General features: G+C 44.2%; 3 protein-coding genes across 5 annotated transcripts in view; 2 read left to right on the forward strand and 1 right to left on the reverse strand.

Annotated features, from left to right (window-relative positions):
- The window catches only part of LOC141917954 (uncharacterized), a 17,504-nt gene extending 14,728 nt beyond the window's left edge, over nt 1-2,776 (forward strand). For both annotated transcript variants that reach the window (XM_074811751.1, XM_074811752.1), the window contains exon 6: nt 68-2,776. In XM_074811751.1, coding sequence (XP_074667852.1) covers nt 68-275 — 208 coding nt within the window. In that variant the 3' untranslated portion in view covers nt 276-2,776. The remainder of the gene's footprint in view (nt 1-67) is intronic.
- Nucleotides 2,777-3,740: 964 nt separating this feature from the next.
- Nucleotides 3,741-10,219, reverse strand: NUDT2 (nudix hydrolase 2). 2 transcript variants are annotated; one of them, XM_074811754.1, is made up of 3 exons: nt 10,098-10,219; nt 8,588-8,745; nt 3,741-4,678 (listed from the first exon to the last, which is right to left on the reverse strand). In XM_074811754.1, the coding sequence occupies exons 2-3, from the start codon at nt 8,718-8,720 to the stop codon at nt 4,365-4,367; spliced, it is 447 nt and encodes a 148-aa protein (XP_074667855.1). In that variant the 5' UTR covers nt 8,721-8,745; nt 10,098-10,219; the 3' UTR covers nt 3,741-4,364. The 2 variants fall into 2 exon arrangements, with proteins under 2 accessions (XP_074667855.1, XP_074667854.1); XM_074811753.1 differs by lacking the exon at nt 10,098-10,219 and adding an exon at nt 9,363-9,823.
- A 94-nt stretch (nt 10,220-10,313) lies between these two features.
- Nucleotides 10,314-13,969, forward strand: part of KIF24 (kinesin family member 24) — a 29,819-nt gene continuing 26,163 nt past the window's right edge. Inside the window, exon 1 of the mRNA XM_074811987.1 lies at nt 10,314-10,412. The gene's annotated coding sequence lies outside the window, so the exon portion shown is untranslated. The remainder of the gene's footprint in view (nt 10,413-13,969) is intronic.

The following is a 13,969-nucleotide window of genomic DNA, read 5'->3' on the forward strand; positions in this document are numbered from 1 at the left end:
GTTGACATGGGGAAGCAACCAAGTGACAGGCAGATGCAGTTATGTACCCTCTTCTCTCTTCTCCTAGGAAAAAGAAAATTCTTTCTGCTCTGAAGAGCTCCCCAGACAACAGCAGCAGAGCTGACTTACGGGAGCCGTCTCCCTTGCGAAGAGGTCCCCAGCCCTACCTTCCACCATCTCGCTCCCCTTCCTTGAGGCATGGAGAGATCCTCATTGAGTGGAAAGATGGGACTGTCACTCCTCTTTTTGATAATGCCAATTATCAAATGGACTAGCTCCAAATTAGCGGAGCTGTTGTTCCATCCTGTGTCACTCTTCCCACCAGGAAGAGTGCCACCATAGCCAATCTCCTCCCCAGACTTGTTTTGACAGGGAGTTGTAAGCGCTGTTTGAGGTTTTTTTAACACTTGAGAACAATCTCCTTGCACAGCACGAGGTTGAAGCAAGCAGAGCAGATTGTTTGGTTTGCATAGGCACACGCTGCTTAGCTCTTCCAGAGCTGATTTAACCCCTAACAAAACCCAGATCTAGCTAAATGAAGCCGAGTTTCTCACCAGCTGCAACTGTCCATTGATCTGAAATTCTAGTTACTGAGCATATGAAAAAGTAAGTCCTTGGAGCCAAGGTGTAAGGTGAAAAACAGAAGTCTTGATGATCCTTAAATCCTTTTGAAGATTAGCTGTCAACAGACACAGAAGGCTGTCAGTTACTTGGCCAATGTGAGAACACAACTAATAAGCACTGCCTTCAGGACTCAAAAGATTAGTCTCCTCCAGATATCTGCCAAAATACTCCTCCCACTAAGTTATCAATTAAATAATAGCAAGCAGTTTTTCTAACTTAAAAGGAGCACTCCATCGTTCTCTCTGCACCACTGCGAGAGTCCTGCTGAGAGAATGTGTTTCTCAAAATATTTCCATATTTAGGATGAATTGGACCTTATTATAACACACGTCCTCTTTCTTTATGTAGACTGACACATAATGTCAGTGGTGCTTATCAGGGATATGACATTATCCAGCCATTTTATACTAGTTTCAGTCCCTGATTTCCTATAGTCATAGGGAATAGTAATGAACAGATATACTGCTCCCATCTAGAGCAGTAATACAGTGGGGATTTTTTTCTAGAAAGGATTAAGGCGCAGTTTTCAGCCTTTACACATCTTGTTTGAACATAATTACCTGTGACAGTCACACTCAATCCTGATCTTTTCTCAGTGAAACTTGCAATGTCTTAGTGCTTTCCTAATATTAATGAATTTATGCTTTCCTTCTCTCTGATCTTGTGATGATGTAAACCACAGTCATGGCTATAAATCAGGAACTAGCTGGAGAAAGAAATACTAACACCAGGAAATTACAAGTATGAGCTGCATCAGTGTATTTGTTCAGTAGAGCAAGGGAAACCATATTCTAATCTCTCACTCAGGCTTTCTACCACCTAAATTAAGTTTTTGTGCTATTTCAGTGGAGCTTGGACTTCTCCAGAGTTTGATTTTATTTAACCTAAGGCAGAAGTAAGGTCTCTAGGGAATTTAAAGCTCTGATATTTTTTTTTTTTTTTAAACATAGGTCCACAGTCTGGTAAAAAGTTAACTGCCATGAGATATTATTATGACCAGAAACTTAGCTGGTCTCAAGAAAGAAAATACAAACCTTATTGGTTCAGGGCATAAAAATCACAGAGGTTGGAAATAAATGTCTTCCCCAGGCAGATTATTCCATAATTATTTACTGGAGGGTTTCCCACATGCTTCTTGGGAAAATATTTTACTACTAGACATGGGCAGAGGAAGAACTCTTTCTTCACCAGTGAGCAATGAACACAAACAAGAGTCAGAATTAAATTCTATCTTTCCAATGTTTCCACTTTAAAACAAATCCAAAGACTTTTGGGTCAAGTTTCCAAATGCATAAGCATCATTTTACACACAAAATTTGTGAGAATATATTCCGTACATAAATCGCTCAAAATGCACACGCAGTGCCTCACCAATTATCAGTTACATCCCTTTTTCTACCACAATTAAGATGCCCTCCTTTGAAATTTTGCCCAAGGAGCACATCACCTCACAGTGATTACAGCACTTGTTACCCTCCAAGACCTTTACACACTTTGAGAACAGTATGTATGCAGTGCTATTAAAATGGAAATATTTACTTGGAGTTCAGCTAATGTGCTTTCCAAAGCAAGAAGTGCTTATGATCATTACTGCTGAATGGGCAGAACAGACGACTTGTTAGTGACTCTCTATAATTCATACTTAATGTGCTAATCTTGCTTATAAAGATGAAGGCAGTAACACCACTGTTTACAAAGCACTGATTAAATGGTAGCTCAAACAATAATAAAAAAAAATAAAGACTGTGAAGCAGCACAGGCTTTTAACTATTTTCTCCCCCTCTCTTTTACTGGTGGTTATCTTTTAGTTATTTCTCACTGGTTTACCTACATTAGATGCTAGAGACTGAATTTTCCAAGGTATGGACAGAGGACCTGAAGGTGTGAGTCTTCATCACGAGACGTCTTAAAAAGCACGTTAACCAAACATCCATCAAAAAAGACTCCAAAATATCTGATTCTGCATTAAGGCTGGACCTGGTGACAGTAGGAGACACTTTCTATCCTCTGCTTCTTAAGCTAGCTGAGAAACACTCAGAACAATCGCAGAACCTATGTGCTGTTCACTCTCTGCCATCACCTGAATGCAATGCTTGTAAACAGTGTTCATGATCAAAATAAAACCTGACTGTAAAGTGGAGAAACACTAAAATTGTTTATGCGTGTATATATACACATATTAAAAGCGCCCTTACTTTGTATCCTTTTTCGTGTGTGTGTGTATACATATACACACACAAAAAAGGATGCACCACAAGAGGGCTTTTATAAATCACTCCACTGGAAGATATCAGAGTCACGAGGAAGACACCACTGTCACAGTGGTACTGATATTGTTAATGCATGCTGCACTGAGGATGAGTGCTGCAGACTGTAACATTATACCAAACTGCCGCCCCTATTTTTCAGCCCAGTTTTGCTGCACCTCTGGTATTGCAGGTCTCCTCCAGGGCTGATGTGATGCTGATGACCTTCGCTTCACTCTTGCGGCAAGGAAGGAGAGGAAGACAAAGTGGAAGTAGAATCCACTTTCTCATATACTTATTCGCTTTGCGAGTTCCAAGTGCTAAGCAGCAAAGGCGAGAGGAGACATAGGGAAGAAGGGACAGACACTTGTTCTCTGCCAAAGTTGCCTGGGATTCAGAAAACCTCATTCCTCACCTAAAAATTTTAATAATGCCATCATGCTTTTTTTGTATTTTATGTACCAAAACATCCAAAAGATTATGAACTGTTACTGACTGAACAGGCATAATCATAGAGAGTGCTAATAACCCCAGCTCCCACCAACATCAATGACAAAAGAGAGGCCCACAGGAAAGGTGATGCAGGCGAGCTCATCGGTACCATCGCAGGCTTCTGCAATCCTCCAGCAAGTACCTACAGCACCCCCCTGCCAGTGCACGGGGCCCTGCTGCCCACATGGGTGCAGGCTGCAGCCACAGAAACACAGGTGCTATCGAATGGATGCAAGATTGCACATTAGCTTAGATACTCTGTGCAGAAAATGCTGTATTAGGCAGAATGATTTCCCTTTCCCAACTCCCTGAATAATATATGGGTAAGGTGTCTGATAAAGAGCAAAAAGGAAAATAAAGAGGCAAAAGAACTTCAAGTTTACCATTGAAATACTGCACATCAATTGTTTACTAAGACTCTTTGGATGGAAAATGTTTTCATAACAGTACATTAGTGATGTACATAAATTCATGATACAAACAAACAAGACCTGAAATGATCTGACAAGTTATCACAGCGTATCAGTGGAGGAGTTGGGAACAGAACTACTGCTTCCCCATTTGAAATGCAAGGTGCAACTTCTGCAGTAAACATCTTGTTATTAAAAATCTCCATATGCTCATTTTCTCAACTCTGTAGTTCTACATCAGCAAGTCAAGAAATAAAGTGTTTGATTTTTCAACGTTCAGCACTTCAGGGGCAAGTTAAAAAAAGGAAAAATAAAAGGATACAGGGACAGAGGAAGTCTTTGTTAGCTCTGGGTTTCAATTCAGACATCTCTGGCTTATGGTTCAATCAGACCATGCTTTTTTGTGTTAGGTAGGGGAGACAAAAGGACAAGCTCTTTAAAAGCTCCTCACTGAATTTCTATAGATTTAAAAAAGAAATCTACATTTCTGCAGCCATGCAGTTGTTCTCCTAGTTAATAAAAAAACCAAACCAAAGCAAAAAAACCAGGAACATGCTTTTTCAAAAAGCCCGCTTATTCTTCACAAAAACTTTTATACTTTGGAGCAGAGAAACTGATGCACTTCTTTCAGTGTAGCTTGCATGTCTTCATATTCCGCAAATCTGCAAGCATCCTCCAGCTTCAGCCACTGGAAAGCTTGGTGCTCCTCCGAGAGCTTGATTTCTGTGTTACAGTCCTTCATTTCTGCCAGCCAGTAAATGACAGTCTTAGGTTTGCCACGGACAGGATAGTGCAGCTCTTTCTTGTACCCCTCTACGAGAGTGAGCTGACTGGCCTGAAGACCAGCCTCTTCCTGCGTTTCCCGGAAGGCTGTCTGCAGGTCATCCTCTCCTGGATCCACATGGCCTGTCAAGAAGGTGAAAAAGTAAGTCTCTGAGAAGGAAACTCAGATTTTGTTTATTAAGTTGACAACTAGGAAAACTGGGAAGACAGAGATGAGAGTACACTGTAGCTGATACAGAATCAAAAGGAAACTGGAGAAAAGAGATTGCTTTCCCAACTCTTATGTCTTGATTTGTTCTTATCTCATGGCTTTTAGGATCATTGTTTATACCACATCTTCTGAAAATCCCAGTAGCCTATCAACACTAGACATCTTTTCTTCTGGTGCTCCTCTCCTCTTCTGCAGCACTCTGCACCCACAATCACAGAAGTTCAGGTTGGAAGGGGTCTCCAAAAACCATCTGGTCAAAGCCCCTTGCAATGGGCAGGGACATCTTCAACTAGATCAGGTTGCCCAGAGCCCCATCCAACCTGACCTTGAACGTTTACAGGGATGTTCCACCTTAGATCATACTGAAGACTGGGTGCCTCATGAACGCCTTTCCTTTATCCGGTTAGAGGGGACACTGATCATCTGCAAGTGTCTTAGTCCTCTCTCATCCCCTCCCTCTCACAGAAGTTTAAGGCTCAATTCTGCAAAACTTTTGCTCATGCCAACAGCCCAGAAACAACAGGACCAGGCACCAAGAAATGCCATATAAAAGGTGGCTTTCAGTTAGGTGGTTAAGGGTAATTTGTTTCTCTCCCATACTCCCCTCTGAAACGCAGCAAGTCTAAAAGTCAGTCCTTTCACCAGCTGCGTGGTTCTTCTAGGACACGTCATTTATCTTACGTTGCTCAGAATGAGAGGTGCCATTACAAACAACGGATAAATATAACATATCCCCAGCTGTTTGTACTTTTGTTGAGAAATGTCAGATTTTGGGTTTCTCATGAATGCTCCAGACCAGAACATAAATAGAACAAGCCAAGCAAGACCTCAAAAAAGCAACATAGCAGGAGTTGGGAGGTTTCAAGAGGGGGAAAAAAGTTATGCTTTATCTTGTCCCTGGTGTCACTCTCTTTTCTATGCAGCTGGCTGCAAATAGCCGTAATTTCATCACAGAGGTGAATCTTCCCACAGGGCCCAGGTACGCAAAGCCACCCTGTAGTACTAGAACTGCGGTTTGTGGGCAGCTCATTTTGCTTTCCCAGCAGGTCTCACTCATTTCTTTGCGTATGAGAAGCTTAAACACCTCTTACAACATGACATAATCTCAAACGTAAAATACACTTCTATTTCAAGCAGCAACTGTGCAGAAAACAGCATCTGATTTGCACTTGACATCTCAGATATTTGAGATCAAATACATGAGGCTTTAAGTAAACATATTTCTCCCCTGAATCTCAGCACTGCAAGTCAAGCTGTCTCCTTTTTGACAAAGTATATATTTCCATATCTGAGACTTATTACTAACCGCTGAGAAACAGAATCCACTTGGCCTTTCACAGCTGGATTACTTTTACAGTACCCACAGCAAATGCCCACAGAACATCCACAAACAGTAAGTAACCACTGTTTTTTATGATAGTCATGATCATAGTCACCAAATACACAATGAGTTAAGGTAGCAATAAAGCTGGAGGGCTGAGATTCCATTTCAACTCAAATGACACTAGTGCAACCTCCTGCTCTCCAGCACAGCAAAAGGCAACCATGTCACCCTGCTGTTGATAACCTCAAGTCTAAACTCAGTAAATTTCCAACCTTGTGCAGTACAGTGTACCTACTGGGCAGAAAAAGGAGTGATAGCAGCACCTCACACCACAGCTTTTTGATCCTCCTATCCGTTTACACAAATACAGTCCCAATATGCTGAGGAGGAAAATGAACCCAGCAACTCCTTACCATCAGCCTCGCCTATTGCAAAGTCACAGTTCTAGAAGCAGAGATAAGGCTGATGAAGCTCAGGTGGGGGGATCCAAGCAAGTCCAGTTTGATCCCATAAGGACTGCAGCTGCTTAGGGAACTTCTGACATATCAATGTACAGCTGTAGCTGCAAATTGCCTTTTGCGTGCTCTTGGAGAGATGATTACAACTTCTCATTCTGGCTCCTGCCACATTAAATCTATGTCTGCATCATATACAAGTTATGTTACTGCATCACACCTGAGGCTGCCTCTGAAGACCACTCATATCGCGGAGAATATATAATATAATAGCTCCCCTTCGTTTATTGCCCGCAAATCTGCACCAAGCTACTATTAAAGGCTGCCAGCAGATTGTGGCTTTTGATCTATAAAACCTTAAAGAATATGGTGAGGGAGGTGATTCTGACCCTCTTCTCTGCTCTGGTGAGACCCCACCTGGAGTCCTGTGTTCAGCTCTGGGGCTCCCAGTGTAAGAAGGACACGGACCTGCTCGAGTGGGTCCAGAGAAGGCCACGAAGATGATCAGGGGGCTGGAGCACCTCCCCTGTGAGGACAGGCTGAGAGAGTTGGGGTTGTTCAGCCTGGAGAAGAGAAGGCTCCGGGGAGACCTTCTAGCAGCCTTCCAATGCTCAAAGGGGGCTTGGAAGAAAAATGGGCACAGACTTTGCCACAGGGCCTGTGCCCACAGGACCAGGGCTGACGCTTTGCAACTCACAGAGCCCAGATTCAGACCAGACACAAGCAAGACGTCTTCTACCACCAGCCTGCTCCTCAGACGCTGCAACAGGTTGCCCCGAGAGCTGGGAGCTGCCCCATCCCGGCAAACGGTCACCGTCACCTTGGACGGGGCTCCCAGACACCGGATCTACTCCAACGTGGCCCTGCTCGTGGCGGCGGCGCTTGGACCGCAAGACCTTTCACCGTCCCTCCCAACCCAAACCATTCGACGATTCTATGATTTTGAGTGCATGAGACGTATGCCTACAAGTCATTTCATTCCTTACCAAAACGCCTACAAGTCATTTCAATCATTTGTCCAGAATCACTGTTCTCCGAGTGAACATTTCCATATGGATTGCTCCTCTCACAACAACCAATAGTGTCCCAGCACATGTTTTTTAGCCTTCCAGTAGGCTCCCTTAGGCTTTTGGTAAAGCAGACAAAGGAGGAGGTTTGGAAAGTTTTGTTCTTTCCCTTAATAGGACAGTACAGTTGATTCTGTTACAAGCTTTTTTTTCCAATTGCAATTTCCTGTTTACAAACTGCTTCTGCACTATGCTTTAAGAGCCCTGCCTTTTACAAAACAAGAAGTGTTTCTTCAGGTTGCACTTCTCCCGGTACCAGTGCTGTGACTATGTACTACCAAACACTGGCTCTGCCGTGTGACTTTACGGGCAAGGTGTTGTGATATGTCTTGGGGCACTGGGCTTGTCTTCTCCTTTGGGGTCTCACTGATGAGCGAGGATGGCTTAGGTGAAGATGGCTGATAAGATTACTTCTCCTAGCTGTCTCTCTCAACCCTGCTGCATTAGGTATGTGCTCTCCATCAACGATTTCCTGAACTTAAAGAAACTCCTGCATCTTCTAAGAAAGGCGTTTTAAAGTAAATCATCACCGATTTCAGTTTGCTTTCTAATGTTGCACTGCAAATTGTGACCCTTCCGATTGTATATGGGCCAAACAACCATGCATTGGCAAAAGAGATATCTGGCAGAGGGCTGGACCTCAGCGAGAAGGTAAAAATTCCTCTAGCTACCTAATTTCAGTTGTCTGCTCAATGTCTGCCAGAAACATCAGATATCTGAGGAGCATGACTGGGTGACACCCCCTCCCCAACTCCAATCAGTTGTGTCCAATAGCTTATACAGTCACAACTTGCAAAGAATTTCGGCCACAAAACTCCCCACTCAGCTGCACAAACAGCATAATCAGCGGCTACTGTCAACTGATTAACTGGCCCTCAAAGCTGATCTTAGCAGTGTTCAGGCAAAGTTCAGTCTGTAATCTCACTTACTCCTGACACAAGCAGCCTTGAAGTGTGTTATCAGAACAAACATCACCTTTTGGTGGGGTCCAGTGATGGGTCCCATAGGATGTCTGAAGGAGGAGGTATTCAATACCATCAGTGACCTTAGAAGATGGTGCTGACTGCAGCCTCCGGTAGATGATCAAGCCACAGGCTCTCACAGCCATGCCCCTCTGTTAACTGCACGGGGAGCTGTAGAAGAGCAGAGAGGATCAAGCAGGAACAAACTTCAACATGGAGCTCAAACAGACTAGTTGTATTTAGCCAGCAAACATCTCTCAGCGTGCGCTAAAAGTCATCCATCCTTTTGTAGTTATGACACAATTAAACTGAATCTTATTAACTATCTTCGAGTTTTAAAAAATTGAGTCCTTTCCTTTTAAAACAAGGAAACGGGAACCTATATAAGTTTTTTTAAAAAAGTTATCAAGAAGCATGAAATATGACCTGCATGACATTTCTTTGCTCCTATTACAAACCACACTGTATGGAAGGAAAAAAAAAAAAAAGATAAAGCAAAAGGGAACCCACTGATTAACACTCTGAAGCATTTCCACTGCAAAAATCTAAAGGCTCTGTGCAAAGATAATACCTCAACATTGCTGGAAGTGACATACAGAACTAATTGCCCAAGACAGATCCCCTGCAGCAGAGAACTCCTCAAGACGCCAGTGGCAGAGCCAAGAAAATGTATGACAAAGGACAGGCCCTCTGCTTCTCTGGACTAGACATGAGGCTGTGATACAAAACTAAAAGCTTCTTGGCATACATGTTAAGCACTAATTTGTTGTAAATAGAAAGGAACACACCTCTTAAGTGACAAATGGAGATGAGAAATCCACGTTAAAGAATACAGCAACTCCCAGTTCCAGCCAAAGCTTTGCGTTTTGACAGAGCTGCACATTTCAGTAAGTATTAAATTTACACTGTTTTTCCCTGGGATGCATTAAGACATTGTGACACCTCCAGTTTCCAAACTGGGAAACCACAGCAGAGTCCTTCACCACCAACCAAGCCCCAGCAGAGTGTTCAGCTCTCTTGGTTAACCCCTCTTCAACCGCCTCAATTAGTTTCTGATCAGGTATGCCCAAGATAACGCCTCCTGCCAGCTACCAAGCCCCCGGGGCAGCGCAGGGACCAAACCCGGCTGATTCGAGCCAAGAGCCCGCCCAAGGCAGCGGACCAGCACCACCTCCCGTGCGCGCCTGGAAACGCCGCGCTCAAACGCCCAGAGCCTGGAAGGACAAACGCCACCGAGGGTCGTCAGCCCAGCGGCCCCCGGGCCGCCCCCCCGCCGCTGCCCGGCACCCCGGGTCCCCGCTCCCCGTCCCTCCTGCCCGCAGAGCGTGGCCCCCCGGCCGCTCCCAGCAGACAGGCCCCCGCCGGCACCGGGCTGAGGCGGGGGGACCAGGCCTGGAGCCCCCCCAGCCGCTGCCCTGGCCGCGGGACAGCCCCGGTGCACGCCGGGACACTGGAGCAGCCGGGCAGGGCGGCTCAAAGCCCAGGTCACCCCCAGCGCAGCCGCCCTCGCCCCCGGCCCTCACCTTCGCTTCCGGACCGGAGAGTAGGCGGGGCGCGGCGCACGACTGAAGGCACCCTCAGCCAATCACAGCGGCACAAGCACGGGCGGTAGCTCCTCTCCTCGCGTTCCGTCCTCCCTCCCCCGCCCGCCTTCCTCTAGGCTCCGCCCCCTCCGGCCGCGGAGACCTCGGATTGGTTTTTCCCCGCCGAGACACGCCCCATCCGCGCCCTATTCGCTGGCTGCGGGTGCGACGGTGCGCGCGAGCGTTTGAAGCGGGAAAAGCGTTGTTGCTATAGAGACGCGGCCTAGTCGCTGCTGCCGAGCGGCGCCGCGGCAGGTGAGTGGGGAGGGCGCGGCGGATGGCGGGGGGGTGCCTGCTGTGAGGTGAAGGGGACGGCCGCGCCGAGGGAGGGGGGGAGTTGTCCCGGGGGCCGTCACCCTCCCCGGGCGGGGGGACAGCGCCGTGGCTTCCCTCCTGTTCCGTTTGCGGAGCCCAGCTGGCTGCGGTGGGGTCTGCTGGGCCGCCCTCTCCTTTGGGCCCCGCCTGACTCTGGTGTGTGCGGGGCAGAGAGGAAAAAAACCGGGGTGGATAAGCGCAGGGAAGGATGGGAGGAGAGCCCACGCACAGCGGAACTCGGGGGCAAGCCCCAACTCGGGGGCAAGCCGGACGCTGCGGGAGGGACCTGGCAGCTGACTGGGTGCGAGGCCCCTGCCTCAGCCCTGCATCCCTTCTTCCAGGGGGTGAAGCTATACAGTTCCTCAGTCTGGGACTAAATTCAGTGAGAGAAGCTATAAATCCCAATGGAGCTAAATTCAGTAACCATGTCCCCCCTCAGTCACACAGTGTAACTCCAGATGCACCACAGTTTGTTTTGATACAATTATAAAATAAATTTTGAAAGCCATTTGGTAAATCTTACTGGCAGGAGAAGCTCCGGCACAATTTTCAAATAATCAGCATCCCAATATAACTCGTAGATTATTTTCTTAGCGTGTGGTTGAATATTAGACACTTCCCATTTCCATGCAGCTGTTGTTTTAAGCAGTTGTTGGGGATCAGCTGTAGGATGGAGTCTCTTCTGCTGAGGTCACTGAACTATACTTAGTATGAAGGGCTGATTATAAAAAATAGCAGTCTCTTGCCAGTTGAAATTACTCTGTTGGAAAACAAAAAAACCCCAACATTTAGTTGTTTTCAAGTCTGTTTCAAAGAGCAGACTAGTTTTAGCAACAAACTGTGTTAGGTGTGTCAGTAAGAAAGGAAGTAGGAAGTGTTGCTGCAGGGAAACGACCTGCATCATGGTTCAACTGTAAAAGAGTTGTCATTTAACGTTAGAAGTATTCCCTCCTCTCCAATTATTTTTACTATACCAAAACTGTTTATCTGTTGCTAGTAGTCAGCTTTGTTCCTTCAAAACAGGCTGCTACAACACTTGTTCTGACAAGTAGCAGAATGTTTAATACCATGTTGTGTATGTGCACACGGAGTTGCATAGTGTAATCCTATGACCTTACACAGGGATCTGCTGCAACCTCAAACACTGTTTCATAGATCCCTACCTACTGCATTAAACTAAAATGATGACCTCGTGTTACAGTACAGATTATCTCTTCTTATGGAGCTCGTGTTTATAAAAGTGCAACCATACCCTGATCCTGTTCTTCACAGGAATACCCTAGTTTCTAAGGAATGGGGTCAGAATGATTAAAGGTGAAGCGTTCTGTGTGGTGCTCTGGAAGAGCAAATTAGCCATTCACTTCTGGAGAGCTAAGTCAGATTTGGCTTTGGATCACAGTTAAAAAAGAGCTTAATGTTCAGATGAATAAGAAATAAAGATGAATGACTGGTGACATGAGTTAGTTAATAAGTCCCCCTTTTTTCTGTCATATGATCACCAGATTGGTTTCGTTCTGGTCTTCTGCTTCAACACTTCAAAAACCAGCAGACACTTTGGCATGGACAGAGCCTGTGCTGTTTGGGGTGACGTGGTCACAAGTAATACGTACAATACACTGCTATAGTTGTGGTCAGGAAAGGAAACATACCTACCTGCTACATGCATTGACAGATTTTATAAGTTCTTAACTTTTGTTTTTATGAAGTACTTGTAAAGCAAAATTATTTACCCAATACCAAGTAACAGGCAGGAAAATAAGGTACTGTTTAGGTTTTGTACACAGATTAGCAATTACTATGTTTATCAGATGCCCTTGAAAATTGTGCCTAATAAAACTATTTAATGATCAGACCAGAGTTTATGATTCAGAGTGATTATCTTAGATTATTTGCAGAATTAAATGTATGGTTGCATAAGTTTGCATTTGTAGGAGTGCCACAAAAGATTTCTTCACTTTGACATAACTTAATTTCTCTAGTTTAAATTATGAATACAGTGATACTTGTGTCATGTCTCGGTGGTCATGCTCAGAAGTATCAGTGGAAGTCAGCTAAAACTGTCAGGTAAATATGAGTGAGCTACAGTGGGATAACAGGGCATGAGAGTGTTATTCAGGCAAACGATGCACTGAGATCTTTACTATATCAGAGGTCAGTGAGGATCAAAGTATAGTGGTCTGAGGCTGCTTCATTTTTAAAATAGTCTATGCAGAGATTTTATGTGATTTATTTTATCCATAGTAACTGACACTCACTGAGTATCTTTGAAGGCCAGCCTTTTCTCCACTCTGAAAAGTGCATTGAGAATGAAAAGATCTGTGTAAGAGCTAATTAATAATTAAAAGTATTTTAAAATGGAGGATCAGCTTCTAGATCATAATTCTGTGGTAAGTTGATTTCCCTCAGAATATGTAAAATGTAATCACTTGTTTCTACTATTTACGCCTGACTTTTCTTTTTTCCCCATCTTTATGACCTGTAAAAACCCTCTATTACTGAAACAGAGGAGGAGTTCTCGGACGACAAACTCTGATCTTATTCTGTGCTTTGAGTTGGTCCCTTTATATAAATTCTAATGCTTTTTTACAAAAAGTACTTATCCAATAAACAGCATCTAGCAACCTTTTAAGATCTTCAAAAAACTTCTTTGCATAAGAAATAAGTTGTAGAGAGCTCAGTTTTGCCACATAAAGATGATAGACTGACTGGTCCCTTGTTCAGACATCTCACATGTTCCAGCAATAAGGTATATCACCATTAACTGTTTCTCCCTTGCTGCTAGCACGTGTATTAGCAAGTAAAGATGCTCTGGACTTTGTTGACTTCACTGTTTCACTGACCAGCTTCAGCATCTTTTTGTCAGTGGCAAAGCTGGTCCCTTGTGTGAGAAGAAGGTGAAAATTTCAAAGCAAAGCTGAGTCTTTCTGCCAGCTAAAATGAGAACGGCAACCACTGAACAGCGAAGAATTACAAGTGACGTTGTAATAGAGATTGACTGAAAAGTTTTTCTTAGTCCTGAGACTGACCTTATAACTGAGCGCTCATGGAGAATTATACCTCCATACTAACACACTTCTTTCTCAAAATATGTTATATCCAACTATTTTAAGAAGTCTTAGGCTTTTGTCTCAATACTGTTTTCAGTGAAGCCACCCATAGCTTTGCGGGGAACAAGACCTGGGATTGGATATAAAACTAGCATGCTGAAGAAAGTTGTATTTTTCTTCCTTAGAACACAAATGTTCTCTCAGGTGAACAAACAAAATTAGATCCTGACAATAACTGAGGGAATCATGGCCGTTATTTATTGTGGAAAAAGTGTCTTACTTTTTTTTTGCCAGAAGATGGCATTAACAATTTAGGATTCTTGAAAACCTACCAATACTCTTATTTCTTTACAAAGCCAATGTATTTTGAAGAATTTTTATCTGTTTTAGAAATAGTTTCTTCAGATACAAAGAACTCTACAGTGTTGGATGAATTAAAGTATTCTTTTA

Source organism: Strix aluco, chromosome Z (assembly GCF_031877795.1).
Source record: "Strix aluco isolate bStrAlu1 chromosome Z, bStrAlu1.hap1, whole genome shotgun sequence".
Taxonomy (NCBI): Eukaryota; Metazoa; Chordata; class Aves; order Strigiformes; family Strigidae; genus Strix; species Strix aluco.